Source organism: Chrysoperla carnea, chromosome 1 (assembly GCF_905475395.1).
Source record: "Chrysoperla carnea chromosome 1, inChrCarn1.1, whole genome shotgun sequence".
NCBI lineage: Eukaryota > Metazoa > Arthropoda > Insecta > Neuroptera > Chrysopidae > Chrysoperla > Chrysoperla carnea.
The window spans coordinates 110,132,554-110,159,558 of NC_058337.1; the positions used below are offsets into that span (position 1 = coordinate 110,132,554).

At 28.4% G+C, this 27,005-nt stretch overlaps 1 protein-coding gene across 6 annotated transcripts in view; it reads left to right on the forward strand.

Moving 5' to 3' along the window:
- Window positions 1-27,005, forward strand: part of LOC123296626 (fasciclin-1) — a 451,184-nt gene that overhangs the window by 405,394 nt on the left and 18,785 nt on the right. For all 6 annotated transcript variants that reach the window (XM_044878184.1, XM_044878224.1, XM_044878200.1 and 3 more), the window contains exons 3-6: window positions 13,790-13,977; window positions 14,658-14,888; window positions 19,934-20,111; window positions 21,030-21,190. In XM_044878184.1, coding sequence (XP_044734119.1) covers window positions 13,790-13,977; window positions 14,658-14,888; window positions 19,934-20,111; window positions 21,030-21,190 — 758 coding nt within the window. The remainder of the gene's footprint in view (window positions 1-13,789; window positions 13,978-14,657; window positions 14,889-19,933; window positions 20,112-21,029; window positions 21,191-27,005) is intronic.

The following is a 27,005-nucleotide window of genomic DNA, read 5'->3' on the forward strand; positions in this document are numbered from 1 at the left end:
TATATTTTCAATAGTATGAAATACAAAAATCATTTTCACTCATTTCAGCTCTAATACTATTGAGTTTTATTTTGTTGATATAGAATTTCCTGGGGTAAGCACAATTTAACGAACGAATTTAATATATTTTCCTGTTATCAGTAAAATTTATTTCACAAATCTAGTACAGCTGTAAATAGCATTTAACTGTTAGAATCCTAACATAAAATTTATAATTGTTCAGGCTATTTGTCAATAATGCCAAATACTTGGATAAATATCGTTTGACATATAATTGAAAATAAAAGCGTTGATACATACCAAATTGTACATCACAAAAAGTTCTAATCACATTTATCCTACCATAATCATAAAATCAATCTATGATACATACACACGTATGTTTATTTATTTTAAATTTATAAACAAATAAATAAAACATTATTATATAAATAAACATTATTTGTCTCTCTATGATGGAAAATTTATGATTAGTAAACAATTCATATTTCACATATCACATAAATTTTTTTTCTGTATCAAATTATTGTATAAATGCAATGATGATAATAATAGGGATAAAACCATAAAAAATATTTGACAGTAATTTCAAATGGCTGGAATTTTGAAAGATAATTATCAAGGTAATTGTCATCATTCGTGACTTCTAATATTTAACTACGGTATTCTGATCATTTCTCTTCTAATGAAAATTAGAAGGAATGAAGTATATCTAGCACCTGAAAGCAAATTTGATCTCATGAACTATCTCATGGAAACTTGATGAACTATCTAGCACCTGAGAACATTGCTGGTTTAAAATAATTTTAAGACGATTGTTAAAATCATTTTCATGTCCTTTTAGCAATATAAATTGTAAGTCCCAGGCAGTTTTTTTTACTGTTGCTATCACCGCGACAGATGTTAATTAAAATTAACAAACGTACTTTAATCATTTTGTTGAATTTAATTTAGGTTTAGTAAGATTTAATTTTATAACTTAAGATGGTAATTTTTCTTGGTTAGGTAAAACTTCGGTGGCTTTACTATCGCACATCCAACGTTAATTAACGCAGTAGTTGATGCAAAAATTCAATAAACTAAAAAAACTATTGCGCATAAAAATAAACTATTGTGCAGCAAGCTCCAAATTTATGAATATTCAGTTATTCAAGAAGATATTCGTATAAGAAAATAGCTGAATGAAATATGCAAAATCATTTTGCCCGACAGTGGAAGAGAACAAATGTTATGTCCGCTGTACTCGTCCTTCAAAAACTTCAACCTTCAAGACTGGTTGGAATAACTTTTTCAATTTGGCCGCATTTTGAAAGTTTTTTGTTTAAATCTATGAAAATTAAATCTATGTATTGATTCACGGTACACATGAAATTACACCCGCTTTATATTAAAACAAATTTACCTAAATTATAAATATTTATAATTGATTATGTTAAATAGCTATAAATTTCCATCTATGAATGGAAAATAGAACTATTGTTAAATCTTAGAACACATGCGCCACCTATATGTGCATGGTAAACGAAATTATTCCCATGTATATGTTGCATTATGTTTATGCATTGGTTTTAGAGTGGAAGCAGGGTGAAGAAGGGTGGAGTGAGGGCGGAGAAGACACCAACAGCAAGTACTGTAACATACTAAACTGATGACGTCACTTATTTTTTATCAATTCACACTCTGTGATATTATTTTCATAGAAAGACACAATCGTTTTCAGGATTAGTTTCTAAAATATACAACCTTTCTAAAATGAATGACATCGAATACTACACCTTGCTCTAAAGCTAAAAATTTTTTTATTTCATATTATTATACATATAAATTCAATGATCATAATAATAATCATAATCATAATAATAGTCATCATGAAATTAACCAACAAATAATCCCCATACATATTTCACACCCACTCTCATTTAAACATACACACACACGATTCACCCTCACACCCTCAACGATACAATCGCGGTAATTATATAATTTATATAACATTTTCATCAAAACAAAATTATATATATAATAGGTATTTTATTATTCCCATATGTATGAAAATTAGACCATATAAATAAACTAGTATTTCTAGTGATATGTTGTCTTCATGAATAATGGAGATTATGTGATTACTTTGTCCAATAACAGAATACCTTTATAATTATTCCTACTTAAATATGGAGGTACGTAAACGTTTACCTAGTTACTATTTACTGAAAGCCTCAGCAGGCATCCTAGCTTTCAATAGGTTTGACATGTATACATACATTCAAAAGTGAAATATCTCTCCCTTCTCTTGTAATGTAACGCCTGGTAAAAGTTAATCTTCACAAAATTTCACATTTATAATAAATAAAGATCACGATTTACATCTTACAATTAATTTAATAAATTCATTATTCTTTTGATTGCTAGCCAGAAATAGTTTTGCTTACAGAAGGCTAATTATATTATAAACGCGTTTATATGTGTATGAACCAGAGATGAAATCATTCGGGAATATGTAACTATTGTACACAATACACGCATTACATACACTATAGATACTGTTAATTATGTAACAATATCATTACTAACTATATAAATGTTTATAATTATTATTCGCAATAAATTTATAATGATTTGACGATAATTAACATATAACATGTACGTTACAACCCCTCTTTATATGCATACGCTTCTGTAATTAATTGAGGTAGGTACATATTATGTAACTACAATTATGTTTCCAAATAGTTGTAGATGTCACATAAATTTGTTGGAATAGTCCAGATTCGTATGCGCTGATTTCAGAAAAGTTAATTGCAAGTTAATTTGATTTCTTATGGTACGAGCATGCTTACGGTAGCGGGCTCGATTCCCGCCGTCATAACAAAATTAATTTAATTAATAGTAGTGATGGGCTGGTGTAGTGCAAGGTATATGCATGAAGGAGGTGCACTCAGAAATTGAGGAACTGATAAATGAAATTATCAGCGGAAAACACATATATGGTAAGAATAGCAAAATATTCGTAACGATAATTATTCCACTTAACTAGTTTTAATTAAATATGTTGAACACACACTCATAAATTTTTTTTAAACACAATTTTATGAATTCTATGATTTTCACGAAAATTAAAATATTATAATACAATTATTTGCTTTTAATTTTTTTTTTTGAATCTTTTTCTAACCCAATTTATTTATTTTTTTTAAATCCATTATGTATTTTCACGTAAAATATAAAGCATTGAAAATATATAAAAAATATAATTGATTTCGCAGAAATTTATAATAGGTTTTACGAGAAAATTTTTATTGGTTTTAATATATTTTTCGTGGAAATTTAGTACTATATCTGGCAATGAAATATCGATTCTACAAATAATTACGTAAGGATATTATTTTACAAACCGGATGTGAACATGACACCCTTGTACTCTTAGTGAAAATTTCAATATCACTACGTACAATGATGTGCAAAAAAGGAAGTACTCAAATGGATGTTACATCGGTCCAAAATCCAAAATTTCAACATGGCTTATATCATTTAAATTATGCTAGGTAAGGAAAAATGGAGGAATTACGAACACAGGAAAATTTGAAATTGTGTTTATGCAGTTGCAAAAAAATCAAATTCTAATGAATTAATATCTCATTATCAATAAATTCTGACGAATTGGTGGCCAGGCTATTATATAAAAACAAGATACATTTTGCTATAACACGTTAAAGTATCTTAAACTTGAAATAAAATTGACAGGTAGGTAATTACGAAGTTAATGAAGTAATGACAAATAGACTTGTATCAGCTAATTAAAGCTGAGTAACTTCTGTTACTACATTTTTATTTCATATAGTTTATCTCAATTAATATCTGTATTTTTCCGATCGTAACTACTCTGTATTGATTAAAATGAAAGAGACACTGTTCGCGATTACCCTAGTCACTTTTAAGCAAAAATATTTAAAAAATATATATTAAAACTAGCGGCCCCGACGGACGTTGTCCCGTAAAAACGTAACTCCAATTCATGAATACCTATACTACGTTTAGCCTGTCCGCTAAACCCATCCCGCTAAACCCCAATTTAACTCCTATTTATTGGAGTGGCCTGACCTTCGACCTTTGGCCTGACCTTTGATAGTAGAGCTCGCTGCGCTCGCATATGGCTCTAATAAATGCCTATTGACAATACCTGAATACTATTAAAAATACATAGTACACATAGTATACATAATGTGATATGATTTATATGCGCTCCCACCATTTAATGAAATTTCATTTTTTTGGTACGGAGCCCTCAAAAACAGTTGTACTGGACCAAATTGTAAATCTAAACCATCCTCGAATCCCCTTGAACTCACACAAAAAATTTCATCGAAATCGGTCCAGCCGTCTAGGAGGAGTTCAGTCACATACACACACACACAAGAAATATATATATTAAGATGATACTATTTCCAAATTAATTACCCCGTTTTGTTTAGAAAAATACTGTTAATTAAAAACTTTCATTTAAATAATAGTATAAACAAATTAAATAATTCGTCGTATAATTATAAAAATGATAAATTTGGTCAAAAATAAGTGTAGTATAAACTTAAATAATTTCATGATATAAACCTTAGAATGCCAGTGTTCGTGATTATTCGCCATTTCTACTTACTCCACTTTGCCCTACGTACATATGTACTACATAGGCACTTCCTTTACATTCTACAAGGAAGTAAAAAAAGAAGTTTTTTAATATAAATTATTTTTCAATATGATTTGAAAATTTATTTTATTTGAACATTATTCAATATTTTTGGCGATGTAAATATTTAACTAAACAAAACACACATCACCACTTTTCTATATAGATAAAATTATTTTCCTGGCACCTAGTTATTGATGTATATATTGTGCAAATAATTTTTCTGAATATGTTTATAATGACCCTTTTCTCTTACACTGTCACAACATATTTTGGTTAACCATAACGTTAACGATTTTTAGTTGGATAACTATTTCGCCGTTAAGGATTTCAGTATGGAAAATATTAGTAATATCTGCACCGATTATGAACTTTAAATTCGATTTTATAAGAAGAAAAAATATAATTTTTGTTAACTACTGTCACGTAATTAATCTGATGAATTTTTGTACAAACCTATATTATGATGGTACTAATTTTGTACAAATCTTTATTTAGATATTCAAGCTCGAGAAAATCATTTGTGAATATTTCGTTTCCTTTGCCTTTAATCGTATTAACATTTATTATAAAAGTTGTAGAGAATAAAATTTTCGACAAATTTTGTCTGAGTTTTTTTTTTTTTTTTTGTACGTTGAACTATTTTTTAAATAGAGGGTGGAAAAGATGAGCACTCAGCTTCAGTGCTGGGTCAATATTTATAAATATAAGTAATAATAATTATTTAAGTAATATTTAATGAATAAATGATTAATTCAGGACGATTTGATATCTCAAAATCTCCTTTTTTCTGAAAATATCTCCTACCATTCAGGGCTATTTACCTTGCTTTTAAGATCATTTATAATTATTTGAAATTGTTTGTTTTCAACTAGTTTCGATGTAAAATAATTATAATGATTTAATAACATTAACAATAACTATATTTTAACATGTTTATTAACGACTTATATAACAAACATTAACAATTACAATATCGTTTTGTTGTTGTGAATTTTATTTGATTTAAAACATATATAGTTGGGAAAGTACATATTAATTAATATTTTATATACTGAAAGGTACACAAATCGGGACAAAAATAATAGGTCAAGAGTTTTAGAAAAAGTACTTGCTATGGTTTGTAGAATAGATAATAAATTAAAAAAAGAAGTTTAAAACTCGATAACACCAGAGATGAAAACATAAATAAAATACCCGGTAATATTAGATTAAAGACTATTACATATATGTGACACATATATAACTGATATTCCCATGTAATACATACTATATAATTTACGCATAATTTGCGCTCTCACAGGTAAACAGTGATGTTTACGAAAAAATGTTTCAAAAAAAAGTTGTTTATGTTTTTATAAGGAACATTTTATACATTCAAGCTTTTGTTCTATCGCTAACGGTTTTCAAGATAGGTCCTACGGACCCAAGACCAAATTGACCTATGTTTGCCATTTCTCGAACAAGACCTCACTATTTACGTCTTAAGCAGACTTTAAAAATTTCAACTTGATATCTTTTTTCGTTTTTGAATTATCGTGATGACAGACGGACAGACGACAGACAGACAGACAACTGGAAATAGACTAATACGGTGATTTTATTGATTTAGCATCAATAATTTTAAGCGTTACAAACTTGGGACTAAACTAAGTATACCTGGGTATATTTCATATACATGGTATAATAAATTAAATGGTGGAAACGCATATAAATTAAGTAATATATCGGTTCTTACTACTTACAACGTATTTATTTGCGCTTCCACCATATTTATTAAACTAATTTGACACACTTCTTAAGGTAGTACCAGCATGAAATCACTTTTCGACAGATTTGGCCGAATTTTTTTTCTCGGGTTTATAATAGCTTTATTTATGAATTCCTAAAATTTCATAATTTTTGACCGTTTAGATCGCGAGATATTTAAAGACAAAGTTCGCGATTTTGAGGTTCATGTCCCATTTAAAGCATGTAAAATGTCCGGTCTCTCCAACTATTTTTTATGATATTATTATATATTGAAGAAAAAGTAGAAAAAAATGTTTATACAATACAATTCTAAAAAAAAAATTTAGAAATTAATTTTCACTTTCGAGATATTAATTTTGACGTAAATTGATCGAAATTGGGACGTTGGTATAATTATTTCCCATTTTAAACGGTCAAAATTTCTGAAACTTTGGGAATTAATAGTAAGCATTATTAAATTCTTAAATTTAATTTTTCGTTAAATTCTGTCGAAAAAAAAATTGTACCATTGCTTTAACATAGAAACTGCAAATACCATGCTGGAACATCCTTAAGATTGTATACTCTAAACTTTGGACGATTGTATTTTTACTTATCATCAAGCAAACTTTATGCATACTTTTTATTGCTAAGTTGTTTTTTCAGCCGCAAACAGTTTTAATAATATTAAATTTTCATTAAAATACTCTTTATATGCAGATAATAGACGATTATGGTTTGATCTCATTGTATTTATATTTTCTAAAACTGTTAATAATTAATTATTATTATTACTGTAGTTAGGTAAACTAAATTATATGCATAAACATTGTTTATTGTTTTATGTGAACATTGTTTTGACTTGTTGTTTATTTTTTATTTCAATATCTAATGATCCTTTATGATTATTATATATAATTCATTTGCATTATACAATGTCAAAATTACTATTCATTCAACAGTAATCAACTACGTGCTTGTAGAGTTTTTACCTAAAAATATTTTCAAAAATTAATTACTAAATTTGGTTGTTCCAATTAGATAAATTAATGATTTATTTATTTCAAATCCAATTATAAAAATTGATTTAAAATTTTGTGTGATCTTTTATTTTATCGTTTTAGTAATTGAATGAGCATCTGTAAACTATTGTTTTCTACTTTCAGAAATTTTGTGGAAAAATGTCAAAATGCCATAACGAATTAACTTAGGTAGCAATTTATTTAATAGTTGTGGGCTGGTGTAGTGCATGGTATATGCATAAAGGAGGTGCACTCAGCCTCTGAAATTGAGGAGCTGATAAATGAAATTATCAGCGGAAAAGCTGTCAAAACACATATATGGTATCACAATGGGCTCTATAGCCTAAGTGTGTCCTTCGTGGACAGCCAATATAACCTAACCTAACCTAGGTAGCATAAACGTGAACTACTTGACCAATTTATAGTTATACTAGTAGATTTAATTTTGTGATTTTTCGTGGAAAAAATTTCTCAAAATTAATTCAATTAAAAATAGCCATGAACCGTTTTCGATAAATAAACGATGATTGGAGTGTCTAAATTCAATAAAATTTCATAAAAAGTATGTCTTATCTGGTTATTAGGTGGGTGAAGGTCAACCTTATACCGCCTTTTGTACTATTAACAAAAAGGAACAATGAGTCAACTATACAATAAGATTTGATATTTTGCAGATTCTTTCAACCTTCAAAACCTTCCAAAACTGGCTTGGTAAAAGACACCTTCAAAATAAACATTCTTATTTAGTTTTTATATCATGTTTAATAAATTTTCGTTTTTTTATTTAAGGTTACTGATTTATAAGAATTCAATATTTATCCAAAAAATAAATAAATTATGTTGTATTTCTATAAAATGTGTAAGATTATTATTTTCATAAAATTATTCAAGTCACATACACAACATATAGCAGAGCAGTTCATGGCATTCAATAACGTTTAAAACTATATCATAATTTCTGTTTTTTATCACCTTAACGTACATGCTTTAATATTTCAATGTATATTGAGGCAAATGGAAAAAGTATATCTAAGTTATGGACCAGTGAGGATAACTTTAGAATATAACTCTTTAAGGTTAGCAGATCTTTAATGTTAGCTTGGGAATCAAAAGATTAAAACTTGTGAACAAAAGAAAATAAAAGATTGTTTCTTTAAAAGCATTATAAATAATTTTGTTGGCGATCGTATCTGATATACTTTAATATACTCTGGACAATATCCTAACAAGATATTTTAAAATCTATGAGGTCTCTAAAGTTACACAATACGGTAGCGAAATTTTCTGAAAAAGTATATATTCATTACCAAAATTTACCTGTTCTTTCAGTGAAACTCAAATGATTAAACTAAAAAAAAATCCTGTTGCAAAGAAGGTTTTTATATCACGATTTTCTCAAACCACGGAAAAAATCTTTTAAAGATAGGTTAATAACCAGAAGATTTTGAAAACCTTTTTGTGGCCTTCATTAATGTTTTCTTCGACATATAAAGACTTAAATTTTCTATATTAAATTTGAGTGGTTTTTTTTCAATAAGAAACTGAAACTGCTTGAAAAATCGCTTATAGGTGAGTGATTTAACTTAAATTAAAAACCGATTCGAAAAAGAACGTCAAATTTATAAACACAGACTTTTGCTTAATAGTTTTGTCTCACACTTAAATACCTAAAAATCCTGACGCCATTTATCAGTTTAACATATTTAATCGATAGTATAAACGACAAGATCAATTGTTTTTAAAGATTCTAACAATTAATGGGAAACACGTCAATTGAATAACGTAACCTCGACCTATTTTTCAGGCTGATTTCAAAACAAATGAATAATCATTTTTGGCCCACCCGTTACCAAAATATACGTCAGAACATTTTATACTATCTTTATAATAAAGTTTTCGAAAAGTGTAAAAGAACATTATATAATATTTTCGTGAAAAATAAACTGTAAAAACAAAAAAGAATCATAACGTACCATATGTGATGAAAGATGATCGCTATGAAATCATAATTTATGACTCTAACTCGTGTACAAACATGGACTACCTCATATAGCAATAAATAGCTTTATATTATATAAAATTTTTAGGAGTATATTTACACAGTATGGTGCTACTAACTAGCCAAACTCTATTGCTAAAACAGGAAACAACTAATAAAATGGAACGAACACATGTATAGAAATATTATTAAATCAACGCAAAGCACAAAGAACTTCACTAATAAACCTTTTTTTCTTTAAAGAAGTGCGGCTAATTAATAATAACACTTGCTTGTAATCCTTATAATATTCAAAAATCAAACTTGGATTAAATTTTTTGGACTAAATGTTATTATCATACTCTAGACTTAATTTTTTTAACTACTACAATAGAGAGCATTATTTCATGAAATAACATGCTATGAAATGAAAGTGTGTTTTTCCAAAACTTCTCCAGAGCACGAAACTGAAGTAAAATTTATATCAAACCTACAACACAAAATGAGGAACAACTTACTACTTTAAAGTGGTCTGATATCTCTTACCTGTAATGATAACGTGCTGATATTCAACTGACCTTGAAGGCTAATTTCCGATCCAATGTGCCTATGAGAAGCGCTTTTCATTCGAACAAATTTTGGTTGATACTTTTTTCTGGATCTACCTTATCCGGGAGTCTCATTAAAAAGGGGTTAATAACCTCTAGGTAAAATGAAACTACTAATATTCATTTTAATTTTTGAATGATGGTCTGAGTACATAGGTTGCCATGGACATTTTAAACTGCTTGTACCTATTTTACCACCAAAGGTATCTAGTGAATTATTTTTGTAAATTTCAGGATTCATTCAATTCAATTCAATTTTTGTTCAAATATTTTCTGTTTTAACTTTTGATGAAAGATTTCGCCGGTCCCAAATTTTTACCGCTTAAAAAAATTTGATGTCAAAATATAAATTTTAGATCGAGATTTATACTTCTTTGAGAGATACAAAAGTAGAGATCTAGTTTTTGATTATAATTGTTACAGTACTTTTCTTAAAACAAAATCAAAATTTATCTCTCTTAGTTATCCAAATTGTTTGATTATGGTAAGCTAGTTATTTATTCGCACCGTGCGCGAGTTTCGTTTCCATGAGAACGATACACTACTTCAATTATAGAATTGTATGGATGCATATATAATATGGATTGCAGTTATGACTTACATTGAAAATTTAATATTATTGTCTCACAAATTTAAATAAATGTTAATTTATATTTGAAAAATAATATTTGTGCAATTTGATTTCTTATTTTCAAACTTTTTAATGCATTAAGTTTAATTAATTAGTATTTTTCAATAATTTTAATTTGACATTTGCTATAACATTAACATGTTAAGACTGCAAATTAGTCGTAACAGCGTCCTTTATCGCCAAAATTTATCACTGGAAGCGCTGGCATCGATTTTATTGTCCCTACCATGACTACGGGCATAACGAATAGAGTGTCTAGTCTGTATAAAAACTACTTCTTTTTATATTTTTACTGTGATTCAATTTCACAGACTTTAGAAATGTTTTTTTTTTTAACAAAATAAAAAATACATTATATTTGTTTATGGTTTTAATGGGATGGCTTTCTACATTGTGTTACATCCTTCGAAAAATATTAAATTTTAGAAAACATTTTTTGTTATGTTAAAAAGTCGTCAAATAAATATCCACGCGAACAAAAATTGTCTCAACCCATTGCGTATATTTGAAAAGCGAAGATATAATTTTCATAGTTCTACGAAATTTAACCATAACATCAAAGGTTCATTTTCATAAAAATTTGCTCTCGATATTTGATTATCGATTCTATGTAACATTAGCCAAAGCTGATTTACTTTGATGTATAATCGATTGCACGCATATTAATTTCCTGGAAATTTAATTAAAATCAGAATCTCAGAAATATACCTAAATTAGATGTTAATTTAACAATTCATGTACACAGTATTGTTGTAATTGGGTTTAATTCAAGCTGTTTTCCACGAAAGTACCCTTATACGATTTCCCACGTTCTGATTAAAATTATGAAAAATATATATATTATTTTTTTAAATTATTTTATTTAACATTTTCTGAGCATTAAACTGAACATTAAAAATGGACTGTTTTCAAAAAAAGTTAGGGTGCCGCAACAAAATAAAAAAATTGACAAAATTGTGGATAAAAACGGAATAAATGATAGCGTATGAAGTGAAGGTTATGACACAATAATCTTTGTATTTAAAATTGAAATTTCCCAGCGTAGCGGTTAGCTCACAGCTAGTATTCGCTAATTCAAACTCTGGCGTGCCAAATAGGCTTGCATAACCTCAATGCCTTTAAAAAAACTACCACCAATCATCAATTTGAACCAATTTCCTCCAAATGTGAAGAAAGTAAACCCTTGCTGCAAAATGTATATATAATAGCACTTTAAAATTTATAAAAATTAATTTAAATAACCTAAACTTTAAGTTTTGTTTTGAAAGACATTATTATTATCATCGAGTTTATTTTTATTACATGTTCGATAAAAACTTTTATTTCAACAGAAATAATAAATTCCAATAAGAGAATGTGCAACGAATATTTCTTCAAACCAATCGCTTTGCCTGCCTGCCACCACTTTCCTTGTAAAACATATATATTTGTTCAAATAAATCTATGCTTTTGTTTGTACTAAAACCCTCAAACAGATTGTACAAGATGTTTTAAAGAAACATGAAACTGATCTTAAATGCACTATCAGCAAACAGTAAAATTATTTTGAATATCAAGGAACTTTTTGGTGTAGAAACAAAAAATTTTGCTAACGAAGAAGTAAATTTAAAACAAATGAAATTTACAAAATTTAAAATATCTCCGACAAATTTTTCGTCTCCGGAACCCTAAATTCTACTTGAAACATATGTAGGAACACTCCTTAATTAAATTACCTTTTCCCTTAGATTAATTAAGGAGTGAATTAAATTACCTTTTTCCTTTTTCTCTTTAACTGAACCGATTTTGAAAATCATCGCTATTTTTTTAGTTGTTTCGGGTACGGAATCTTTAACTCGCACTTGAAACATAGATTAGAGCACTCTCCATTAAAATATCTTTCAAGAGAAACAAAGTAAGTCAAAATCGGTTCATCCGTTTAGGCGCTACGCTGCCAGAGACAGACAGGCAGACAGACACTCGTAGCGATCAAACTTATAACACCCTTTTTTGGGTTTGGAGGATTAAAAATAAACTTAGACAAGGTATCGAGGAAAAAGCTCTCATCTTTTTGCTGCAAATGTCGATTCGAATCTATTTTATTTTCTCGATATAACTTCAGTGCCAACGAAGAAATATTAATTGAAAAACCTTCTATTTCAAACACTAAAAACAATTTTACATTCATGTAGCTTAAATCAAATTACAAAGCTTTTAATTAGGTTTCATTGTTTGAGACGATCACTGACTTACTACGAAGAAGCTTAATAATAAACATCTCGATATCTTCAATAGTTTATGCGTGATAAGTGTCATTAAAATATTTTATAACTTAATTATCAAATTATTGAAACACCCTGTACAATACATATATTAAGTGAATGTACGTGTTTAATACACAATACTTGATTCATATGTTTTATTTTAGTTTTTCTTCGCGAAAACTTTGTATACACTTTATGGGTAAAAGTTCACACCAATCTTGCCTTCTTACTAAGAGAAAATTTACAAGATGTTTCTTTCGATATATTTATTTGATAAAAGTTCGATTTAGATGGTTGGTTTTTGTATCATCAAAGTAAGAGATATTACACATTGTCTTGTGGTAATAATAGATTGTCATTGATTAATACATAATATTTTGTAACTGACAACACATCTCTCAAGATAATTATTGTTATATGTTCAATGTAGTAGAAATAATGGTATATAGACCTAGTTTTCTGTTCTTGACGTAATCAAAGCTACCTACTCTAAAGGCTATCAACCTACGTAAACAATGTCAAATCAATTAACTTGAATTTCTATGACTTGTAACTTTTAATAATTATTTTCAATAAAGGTGTTGAATTTTTTGTTTATTTTCATCTTTTTACAAAGAATTATTTTAAACCATCAAAAGACACTTTATTAAGTTGGCTGGTGTACATGCGATTTTAAATAAATTAAGGAAGCCATCCTTCAATAATTTCGATTTTGAAGGGTGGCTTCCAAAATTTATTTAAAATCAAATAGTTGGCGTCAAATTCACAGACAAATTTGTTAACTCCAAAATTTGCAGGGTTTTTACCAAAATTTCACACATATTTGTCGAAAACTTTCTACAATATAATAAATGATTAAATTATCACTTAATTAGTTCTTATTTTTGTTTTGTTACAGCAAATCAATTTATCACATTGGATGATCTTGCATCCAAAACATCAGTATCCACAGAAATGGAAGGAAATCCACCATTATGGATTACCATACGACCACGTGAATATAATAACGAAATTTATATAAATAATGCACGAATTCATCGAGGCCGATCTGATTATGTTGCACCGAATGCACGAGGAATTAAACAGGTAAAAAAAACCATTACCAATTTCTTTCTATTAGCGGTAGAAAACTACCAACGCTCTTAAGACAGATTTTTATTGTCATGGTCAAACAGAAATGAAATTTAAATCTAATGACATAGATTTTTAGGATTGATCGTTCAAACTTAATGAATCTGAAAATTTGATGAATCATATAGGTTATCCTTTTCAATTGGATATTTCTATTCTATATCAAAAAATCTAGAGAGTGTGATAAAAAACTATCTAAAATATTTAGACAATCTTGTAGTTTATAATAATACCATAAAAATATAAGGTTGACGATGATATAAAAACAAAATTTTAATTTATACTATCAAATTTATAAGCATCACTTGTACACAACATATTATATATTTTTGTAATTGCGTGGTATTGTAAAGCCAAAAATAACTCATTACTTGACTACAAAGCAAGCATTTGGTTTATATGTATATACCGTGCAATAAACCAAAACTTTTTTACAGTACTGTAGGTTTACAATCACTTTAAAATAATATTACTCGCAGGTACATTACTTAATATTCATTATGGAATATTATTGTAAAATTGTGAAAAACTACTTTGATTCAAAAAAAAGAAACCAACCTTAACGATTTAATTAAACATTAACAATGAGAAAAAAAAATTATCAATCACCATAAATTCATTTCGTTTGTTCACAGGTGTTACATATTATCGATGAAGTATTAGTACCTGTCTTAACAACAAACACAGCCGCATATCCCGTCTCAAATCCAGATGCATTTTTATTTTTAAATCAAACGGATAATATTGATGTGGGTGAGCATCGTGTACGATCATATCGTCATCGTGTACAAATTGCACAAAAAGAGAATGTGTTTAAAAAGGAAGGACATCATACATATTTCATTCCTGTTGATGAAGGATTTAAAGTAAGTACACTGCTGCATAACGTTATTTATATCTAGCTTTTTTGTTTCTAAGATTATTTCTTATATTTATTTCCTTGATATGAATTAAAAATGATTCGAAGCTATTCATCAAACCTTTTTATGAACGGAAAAATTTTACGAGGATAAAGTAATGAATGAACGTTTATTACCCACATACAGCTTTTATTGTCTAAAAACCAGAACTTTTTAGTAAAAACTATGCTATAACATACCTACATTTACAATTATAATGTAAAATCCAAATATCAATTGTATAAGACACTCCGTGGCACTACTAAAATGGTAATTAAGAGATGAATTATTATCTTAATGAAACTGGAACATGTATTATTGCGAAAGTCCGAGAAATGATAACGAAAATCGGACGACGCGTTTGCCCTCTAGTATGCCACATATGAACAGACATAAACTGATAAACCTATTACCAATCCTTTTCGTTGCTCAGTCGAGTAATTATAATCACACAATTATTTTTAATATATTAAAATTTATGATCGCATTCACAAACAACACTTATTTTCGTTATCAAAAACAAAAATCAATTTGTCGATGTGCTTAAACGATCAAAAACAATCAACTTGGTTGTCCGTGATGTCATTTGTGAATTAGAAAAAAATTATAATCTCATGCATTGGCTAATATTCCAAAAGGGTTGTAGTGGCATTGTGTGATTTCTATACCGTTTAATTTCTATAAAAAGGGAGCGATATTAAATCTACTAGATTACTTGTGATTCGAGAACAAAGCACTATTTGCCAAAATCGGTTTAATAATTCCGATTCTAAACATTCGTAATATTATATGTTCACACACATATAAAGTAATTATCACTGCTTTAAAATCAGTGAAGGTACACTCAGTGTCATTAACAAATATATTAAAACATAAATAAATGAATAATGATCCATCATTATACATGTTGACATCAGAACATATATTTAATAAATAATAAATTTTATATGTACAGATGTATTATTTTTTATCAAAAATCAATGAATGTTATTAAGACTATGTATACTCAATGTCAGAAAAAATGCTCGTTTTAAAACATTCTAAGTGTTACTATTATAACATAACATATGATGAGTACGCTTAGAATGTTTTAACTGTGGCATTTTTTCTGACAGTGAGGTACAACATACAAACATATAATATTTCATATAAAAAAAGCACCAGAGTTGCTTGCGATTTTGAAAAGGCTTTAAAAATAAATCACATAATTTTTAACCTCCTCAAAAGAGAGTTATTAAAAATTTAACGTGTGTGTATCTGTGAGAGTGTTTTTGTTATATTTCAAGCGCGAGTGTAGCGTTCTGTACTCGAAAAAATCTAGAAAAGAGGTGATGATTTTCTAACAGATGACCATATTTTCTTAAAAAATAGCTAAGAAAGAAAGCTCTTGATAAAATTACCTTTCAAATAAAGGTAAAAAAAATCGTCTGTGTAAGAGGCATGATACCACAATCGAATCTAGACCTGATTTTGTGGAATCGTAGCTCATAATTGGAAGACCAATTTTGTTTTATTCCATTTTGTTTAAAAGGTAATTTGATCGAGTGTGCTTTTAGCTATATTTCAAGTGCGAGTTTAGGTTTTCGTGCCCGATAACACCTAGAAAAGATGTAGTGATTCATAAGTATATCAATTATGTCAAGGATTTGTTCAGAGGATTAATTTAATACAATTTTAAAATTATCTTTTCACTACATTAAAACTTACATATATAAACATTAAAGAAAATTAAGCTTTAAAAGAAAATTAAGGATTTTTAGCACCACTCTATTTCGTTTTTAAGTCAACTAATTAGATAAAGTACATTGCTTTGGAAATCAAAAGGCCTGGTTTTTGGTGCTGGTTCTTTCAACATGTTTTTTTGTCATTCATTCAGTCAAAATCAATGGGCAGCTTAAGAGTTTGCTTACGTCAAGAACATGTTTTATCAAAAAAATATTGAAGCACTGAAGCAGCGGATACGACAAAAGCGGTGACATGTGATGTATAACTTTAAGATTCCCCTGCAGGAATGTCTACGGCTAGACGATTTTTAACCGAACCGTATTTTAACCTAATTAGGAGAATCATATTTACCAGATGCATTTAATTTACAATTTACAATTAACTCCACAAAATAAGCGCTCGAGTTTTGGTTGATAAAATAATAATTTTAAAAAATTTATGAGAAATTTTTACAACGTTTTTTAAATCACATAATTCTCTACCTCATTCTGAATTTATAAATATATTGTAAATACATGATGATGGATTATATAAATAAAATAATAAAGATCACATCATTCTATCATCTATAATGCTTTTTATTTTTGGCAAATGACCTTTTCATTATAATACTAATAGCACATCTACTCTGATATGCTACTAGTTATTATTATTAGGGTTCCATCGACTTAAAAAATTTGCAGAACAATGTGGAACATTAAACAAAATCTTTTCCGTTTTCAACCAACCTTTCCGTTTCCAATTTCTCTGTAATGACAAAAGTTTCAAGTTAGAGAGGCTATAACATATAGCGTATGTTATGCTGGACCTACACATTATATTATTAAATTTAACTTCGTTCATAGATTAGTCTTGTCATGCGACTATTAAATCGTTATTTGATAAACAAAAAGCGAAATTCTTTAATAATTTAGCCAGTAGAAATCATTCACTAAAAATTAGCCTTGCTATCTTCTTCCCTTATAACAAATTTAAAATCTTTTAAAATGTATCCAGAACAAAATTTTGTATCCAGCAGTCTCTGGACGTAATATGAAGTTAAGCTTTAAGTGTTCGAAAGATAATTAATATAAAATAGCTTTTTCCTTGACAGTTCACAAAAGCAAATTCCGAACTATTAAATGATGGTTTCAGAGTTATAGAATACTTTTAAGAATTATTCTATATCATTAATTTGATGCTAATTTTCATTGACCTTGACTCATATTTTTATATCAAATTTATGTGTATCCGTCTAATAATATTTTGTAAGTCAATGAATTAGTCAATTTAGATAGTAAAGATGAGATATGTCGTTATGTTCGTTCAAACTTTATTCATACGTTGGGTGGACAACGAACTCTAATAATGCAATCCTTTTTGAATTGTTGACAATGTTATTATATGATGGAAGGCTGGGAATAGGTATCACTATATTTTGTCTGGTGCCAGGCGTAGTATTTGTCATTCAGAACGGCTAGAATTTTAAGAAAATTGTTATCTCTCCCCTGTTAATGTTGTCTCTCCCCTTGTCGAAAATTTTTATAGCCAGGAACTTTTTTTACCACTTATCTTCAATCTCGCGGAATATCCTCGCCAAAGTTAGCCGAATTAAATCCCTTAACACCACTCTCTCGCCTAACTTCGGAAGTATCTCATTGCCACGACTAATATCGAGCTGGCACAGGTAGATACTGCGGTAGCCCTCTGTGTGTTATAACACAACTTTTGAGACTATGCGAAGAAGGGACAAGTTAAAACCACAAATATCACCTCCATATTCTCGTTCCTCGACCGACTTCGTATTACTTCTCGAAAGTATTGAGGAGGCTTTATTAGTGGACTTGCAAAAATACTCGCAAGCTCAAAAATAAATGTTCATTGTGGAGGATATTTGAAGGAGAAAATAGTAAATCGAAAAACAACATGTTTATTGTTCGAAACCTCAAAATTCAGTTTCTTTATAGACGTTTTCGATGAGGAAAAAGTATTAAAGAACATCTATGTCAACAGCTCTCTTTCTAGCCGTTTTGAAATGACTGTCAAATACTACGCCTGGCACAACCTATACCGGGAAGTATGTGGAAATATAAGGATTCACAATTTTGTGGTGATGAAATACGACAGTAGCTTTATTTAGCTTGAATGCTGATTAATTTCAGGTCGTATATTTAGTCTAATGCTACCAACAGAATGAAATTTTAATGGGTCATGATAGGTTTTTTCGTGGTCAGATCAATAACTTTCTGATAAAGTAAATTTATTCGATTATGAGTTTTGGGTTTTGTATCCGATAACAACTAGAAAATAGGTCTTCAAACGGACTAGCCATTTTTCTTGTAACATAACTTAGAGAACTTTCGATCAAATTACCTTTCAAAAAAAAGAAAAATCAAAGTCGGTTCATCCGTTAAGGATCTATGATTAAGGATTGAATGAATCCTTATCGAATGATATGTTATTAATCGAATGATTTGTTAAGGATCAAATGAATCGGGCCTGATTTTGTATCTTGGTTCTCTCTAAGTTATGCATTTATTTGTAAATATTTTTTTAAAATATCTTTTTATTTGGATTTCCAAGCTTAATAATATTATTTTTGTAAATTACATCTATGCAACCATTGGTAGTTAATGGTGCCTACAAGGTTATGCTTACCCTAACCGATGGAGGTGACTGATATTTTCTTACTTTAAAATTTAAGTTATAAACCTGGACAATTTTAACATCTTTGATATCCAATGTAAGGTTTGAAGAATCCGTATACCAGCACTATTTAAGCTACTATGGTTACACAAATTCGAAGTGTCTTAGTTGCTTTTACTTTGATTTACTTTCTGTCTTTAAGCATATATTACCTTGACATATCAAGTGGTAAGATTTCTGATCCGGATTGCCTAAACCTGTGAGTTAGATCTCAAAATATTTTAATTGATTTGGTATGCTTTCTGATTACAAATTTTAATAAGTTCTTCGTCCAAAGCAAATTTATTCCTCATCGAAAAATCAAAATAGTTTATCAAGCATAAGAAAAAAGACAAAAGAAAAATTTTAACATAATTTTTCTTAAGAAACGAAGATGGACATAAAATTTTCGAAACAAATTTTATTAAATATCAATATAGGTGGTATTTTCCAATTGGAATATTGTGAATATAAAATTTTACTTTTGATACCAATACAATTTTTTATTTCTGAAAACTGATGACAATTTTTTTTTTGTATATTGAAATTTACATAGCATAAAAATTTCTATAGATATTTTTAATATTTAATATACGTTTTTTGTGTTTTGTTATATGTTACAGCCTCCAACCAGACCCGACAAAATCGATGGTAAAGTGATTGATGGTCATATTATACCCAATCATGTTTTATTCACTCATGCGTCAACAAATTTTCTTGAATATCAAACATTGGCATTTGGCGATATGCTTGAAGTAACAATATCATTTGAGACAACTACTGAAGGAAAAAATGAACGTAGTAAGTATACACACGCAAGAATTACCTTTTTTCATTTACTTTTATTTTTATAGTCATGACCGGAAAATTTTCTTTCGAAAGTTTTCTGTAGAAAAGTATTCATCTTTATTTTAAGCATGGGTTAAAGTAATTACGAAATAAAATACTACTTCATTAAACCATGTATATGAAATATATACAAGATATATTAAATTTAGTCACAAGTTTGTAGCGCTTGAAAAATTTTGGTATAGGTGTTCATCAAATCACCTAATAAGTCCATTTCCGGTTGTCTGTCTGTCTGTCGTCTGTCGTCTGCCCGTCTGTCATCACGATAACTCAAAAACGAAAAGAGAAATCAAGCTGAAATTTGTATAGCGTGCTTAGGACGTAAAAATTGAGGTCGAGTTCGTAAATAAATAACATAGGGTCAATTGGGTCTTAGGTCCGTAGGACCCATCTTGTAAACCGTTAGAGATAGAAAAAAAGTTTAAATTTAAAAATGTTCCTTATAAATTAATAAACAACTTTTGTTTGAAACATTTTTTCGTAAACATCAGTGTTTACCCGTGATGGCGCAAATTGTATAGTATGTTTTATATGGGAAGATGGCAAGTTATATATGTATGACATGTATGTACGTGCAATGTGATAGAGTAATCAACAGTGTCTATACATAGTGTTTAAACAACTAACTCAGTCAATTGTTTGTTTTCACTTGTTTTATTTTAAAATAAAAATGAATTCTTACTGATATTATTTAGTTTTCTCCGCGTAGTACGGCGCTCATCTGAGAACGCTTGCGTTTACTGCGTTTACTGCGCCGAAAAAACGGCGAGAATTTCATCCGACTATCTATAGAAAATAGTTATTTTTTGTAAAATTAAATAATTATAATCTCCTTGTGTATTCCAATTTAATCACATATTTTTTTCACAGCCATGGTTAAAAGTAACACACTCCAAGGAAATTCAAACTTCGCTGCTGGTGTTGTCTTAGCTGAAATTGTCAAAGCCAACATTCCTGTACGAAATGGTGTTGTACATTTGATTCAACGCCCATTAATGGTTGTCGATACAAATGTCACCACATTTTTAGAGGTAATTCAACTTTTTTTCATCACTTAAAATAATAAATTAACCTTATAACTAGGGCACTAATTAATAAAAATGCTCACAACCCAAAAAAAGTTCATTATGTCATATTTCACAATCAAAAAATCCCCTAAGCTTCTATAACATTTCATTTTTGTTTCATTGCATTACGTCATATAATTTTCTATTTATTTTTCAATCACGTTTTTTATAAAAAGCTTCTTTTAAGCACCTCGAATTTAGTTTGTAAATATATATTTGTATATTTATTGTATATAGGTATAATAAATAAAGTTTTTTATTTTTTTCCCAAAACACAATTTTGTGAATACGGTCAAATTAACAATTTAATAATTAATATTTTATAATTAGTTTGCTAAAATTGCTAAAAGTGCTTTTGAGTAGATGAGCTAATTTTAGTTATTTTTAAATTATTAAAAAATATATAACCAACATGATGGAGTTTTAACAAATTGTATTTTTGATTGTAGTAAGAGAGCCGATCGCTGTAAACCCTCCCTGATAATATTTTAGTTTAAATTATTATTTTACTGTGATAATTTAAAGATACAGATCGTAAGTGAGTTAAAAACCTGGAAAAAAGATAGTTTACAGCCAAAATTTTCTTTGTATTGCATTTCTATAAAAAAAAAAAACTATAGCAGCAACTCTTACACCCTCTTACATTCCAAGCTTTCTAAAAATTTGCTTAGTTGGAGAACTCAGCATACATGAGTAAAAACATATGGGAAATTATTGTTCTTTCCTTTGACGTTCTGTTAGTTTTGTACAGAAAAATGTTTTGCATAAAATAATAATAATTATGGGGTTTAACCTCCGTTTCTCAAACCACGTCTATAACAGAGGCCATCCACATCATTTTTTTATTTATTTATTTAATTTTTTAAACTACATTCGAATATACTTACTAACATTAATTAATTTTATAATGCGGGTGGAATCGGGCACTTCGTTCTTATCCATCATTGCATTTTTAATCCAAAATGTCTATTTGAGACTTTAAATGAAAAAAACAAACTTTAGACATGAAACATTAATTTTAAATAATTTCCAAAATATTGTAGCTTTGCAAGCTTCCACAATTAGTGTATCTTTACAACATCACAATAAATTTTTAGAATCAAACATTGCATAGAGAATTAAAATTCACTGAAATCAAACTTTCAGGGATTTTAGTTCAACGAATTTCTTTTGGCAGCTAAAAGAAACTTTAAACTTTGAAACTTAGAAGAATACGTGGTCGCACGTCAACTCTGTTATATGGTCAAGTTTAATGTTCCAACATGCTGGCAATGTTGTAGATATATTTTCATTGAAGGAAAATAAATCTCTTATAGGAGGCACTTGAAATTTATTCAACGGTAATTTCAGTTGTTCCTGCCCTAACGTTGATCTTATCAAATCGTCGAACTTTTTTTTAATCTTTAATAAAAATTTTATGGCGCACAGAAAACGAGACAGTTACTGCTATAAAACCTAGTGCCTTTTTAAGTCTGATAGAAGCTACGACTTACAAATACATGAACTTTAATGCTACATGGAAGGGCTTACTACGGTTGTCTCCTAGGTCATTTACTACTCTCCCCACTACTCACATGTGTCCTTTACAAGCATATTGGTACGTATACACAAAAAAATTTTAATGAACTCATTATTTAATTTTACCGTATCACATACATTGTTATTACGTCATACATATAATTTATGCATCATATTTTCAGTTCATAAATAAATGTCCTGTGTCTCTCATTACTCAAAAAAATATATATTAATATATACACAAAATACACACATTATTATTTTTTGCGTTTTTTATTCTGATTCAAACAAAAAAAAAAAAAAAAAAAAGAAGTGAAATTTGCTTTTTTGTGTTGACAATATAGAAAATGAGAATAATTTTGAATAACATACACAACTTTTGTATAAGCATTTTTTATTTTAACGGATTACCCAAGGATATTAATCAAAATTGTATCATTATGATTATAGAAAAAGTCGCCTAGCAGGAATTGTGCACGCCCAGCGAATTTTCTAAGATGATATAGATGCAGATCTACCAACAAACTAATAAAACGATTGTTTCGGTGTAAAAATTATTGGATAAAATGAGAAAGTATGCCATCTGAATGATAAGTTTTAAAAAGTTGAATGACTTTGTTTTGACAAATCTAAATGTCTATAGACTGCTTTATTTCTATCACATTAACACGAAAGTTGTGATTCTAGTTTGTTTAAAGGTTATATAACTTTACACAAACAAATTATGAATAAATTTATCATATTTACATTACTTAAAATGTATCTATAATAAATACAGATTTGTAAACATGGCTACAACCAATAAATCATTTAAAAGTTTTCTTAAGTTTTCAAATAAAATTAATTTCAAAGTTTTTTTTACAAATCTTTTTCCTTGACGCCGGCTTAATTCTCTGTTCTTATCTGCTCCAATTCTCTTAACGGAAATCGTAGTTAAATGGAAGAACGAGACTCTGTATGATGTTTGTGGCACCAGGCGCGGATCTAAGGGGGGGGGGGTCACATGGGTCATTGAAAAACAGAAATGACAAAAATCCTCCGCCCCCCCCCCCCCCGAAAAAAATTTCTAGATCCGCGTGGCACCTTCGTACAGGACATAATTGTTGGTACTCCCTAAATTAATGTCAATAAAGAGCATATCCTGAATGAAATTTTGTACACTGCCCTGCGCCAGCACCATCAGACATAAAAAAATCATTTGGATGTAAAAGATCTCTTAAATCCAAATTAAAAAATCAAGTAAATTATCAATAGTTTTCTTGTCAAAAATTATGCTTCAAAGTCGACTCCAATAAATCAGTTTTAAGCTAAGGATATGGTTGGTTAGCAACGACTTCAAAACGTAATTTTTCAAAAAAATTGTTACTTTTAAATTGTTTTTTATTTGTTTGTGCATTTTTAAGGTGATTCTATTTTCTTTTTTAATTTTATTTTGTAAGATTCTACTTTCTTACGTCTTAATGACCAAAGTCACCTAAAATTTAAAAACTTCCCTTAATATGTGTATCCACACAATCACCATAAAGAAAATTTCTATAAATTTAAACAGTAAAACTCAGTAAGCACCGAAGCTAGCTATAAAAACGAAATTTATCCTTCAGTTTTCTAATCTCTTCTCCCAACTGAATATCGAGGACAAGATAATAATCATAACTTACTTTCAAATATTAAAAAATTGTCACGAATTTTGATGCAGCCAAATTTAATTAACATAAAATATAGCTGACAACCATACAATCGTTCTTTGATTATATATCCTGAAGGTACATATATTTACATGAAATTATAAAATACAAAATAAATTATTTATTATTTATAAACAAGCATTAATTTATTTAATTTGTTAAAAAAGTTAGATCAGTTAAATAAATAAACATAATTTTATATATACCTTCCAAAACATAAAAAAATAAAATGCTTTACTTTTCGTTGATAAATATTAATGTTTATACAAAAAATATGTTGTGTATGTTTTCGCCAGATAAAAAAAAAACTGTTTTTTTTTAATAATATGCGATGGGGTGTCTAATAAATTTTGTCATACATAATATATTCAAAGAATCAGAAACCTCCTCTATAGTTTTTTTTGTTGAGTATACAAATTACACTATTTAACTGTTATTTTTATTTAAAAATTTGTTTTCAATTTGTTAAATGGAATACGTAATGCTCTTAAAAAACGCTGAACTAAGGTGAAAACAAAACTACTTGGAATAACAACAGTGGCAATACCCGGTTGAAAAGAAATTAGTCAATGTTAAAACTTGCAAAATACAGATGATTCAAAAAATTGACATTTTTCTCGCAGAAATGCAAATAATTTACCAATTCTTCCCTTTATCCAAATGTCTACTGTTTTCTACCTTACGACAATATGACTCGGGAAAATACTTTAATAATATTTGATGATTTTTCCCCAGTTCGGAATAAGTTGTGCTAATTTCACACTCGTACATAGAAATCATTAATACATCGTAAATTTGGTTTAGCCATTCTTTTTGTATAGGCTGAATGTAGTTAATTCGAATGGCTTTCCGGTAATCAAAAACAGCGAAAAGCTAGTCAAGTTTTACATTATTTTGCGTAAAGTTCAAGTCTTATAACACGGTAAATATGGCAATTCAATCTAAAGCCTATCTTTTTACCAAAACCAAAATTACCAATTTACAGAATCCACATTTTGTATTTTTTTGGACAAGCATAGGAACAATACATGATTTGAACTGAACTTCAGTGTTTGTTGCGTACAGAATCATACTTAGCTCCACGCGCGGAATTATTTTTAGCTTTATACACCGTGTTCTGTTATTGACTGCAGAAACCCAGCTTACCAAATTTGGTTAGCTTAAGCTCATCAAAAAAACTAGTAGCCAATAATAATCAGTAGATATTAGTAAATTTCACTTAATAATTGAAGGGATTTTAAAAAAAAGTATAAATTTATTTAATTGGTTTTGGTCAAACTATCCCACTTTGTATATTTTATTATATTTAGCTAAAACCAATTTTACTCTTCAAGTTCCAAAACATATTCGACATATTATTGTCTTTCTTATTATTTCGAGAATTATAGTCAAGGATTAAAAATTTGAACTGTTATGTATGCCATATAATTTTAAGACTCTCTGTATATTGTAAAAATTTCAAATAAATTGGTGTAAGATACGAACAAAATTTACGAAATACAATGTAATGAAAACAAGTTTCGATCGTTTATTTTTAAAACGAATATTATTTTTAGTGGGTATAGTGGATTAAGAGAATGTCCTATATTCTATATCGGATTAAGTAATAACGTGTATTTTTTTAATCTTTGTTCAAATGTATTCCTTTTTTTATTTTCGATTGACATAATTCGAATAATAATAATCTATAAATACTGTTCCTAGAATAATTGGATTATTCATTGAAAACTAGTACTGTCTATAATAATCCACCTAAAAAAAACTGAATTCGGTTCAATCTAAATCAGTTTCCTCTGCTTATATTATTTATTATTTTAATTAATTCAAGCGTTTGTGGTTTTTATTAATTTTCCCCTTGGTGTATAGTTATTGCGATTGCAATCGATTCAGTAATTTTAAATGATCTGAGATTAGTTTAATATCAAACCGCAAATTTTTAGATATTAATAGATAAAATATTAACCTCTTTAGCTACACATTTTTTATAACAATTAAAATATAACCCTGCCTCTATTATTGCTAATTTTTTCCTGTTTTGCAACTTATAATGCAATAACTTTACATTAAGGTGAATGTATTTAGGTACAAAATTTTACCCTCTTTTACAGCTCTCCAAAATGACTTTTTGCTATAACCCAAACTTACGCAATAAATTTCAGCTTCATGAGTATACTTGCCACAAAAGGTATAAATGAACATATATAACGAAATCTTAAAATAACAGATTTCAAAATTTTGGAGCGTTAGTGTTTTTCATACCACCGCATTTAATGAAAAGAATCAGAATTATCTTACCTTTCGATGGAATTGTAAACCAACCGTTTTTGTAGGAAATTCCCAAAATATCTTGGAAAATTTCGCAAATTTTGGTTGTAGCCTACTTAAAAACAACAGCCCAAATAATGAAAATTTTCACCTATATTTGTTCACTGAACTGTACTCTTCGCGATTCGAGATATTTTTCCAATTTGAAAGCTTGTAAAATTGAGTAAAATTATTTTTTCAAAAACTTCATAAATTTTAAAAGCTTCTTAAAATTTTATTTCATATTGCACTCTTATTTGCAAAATCTTACA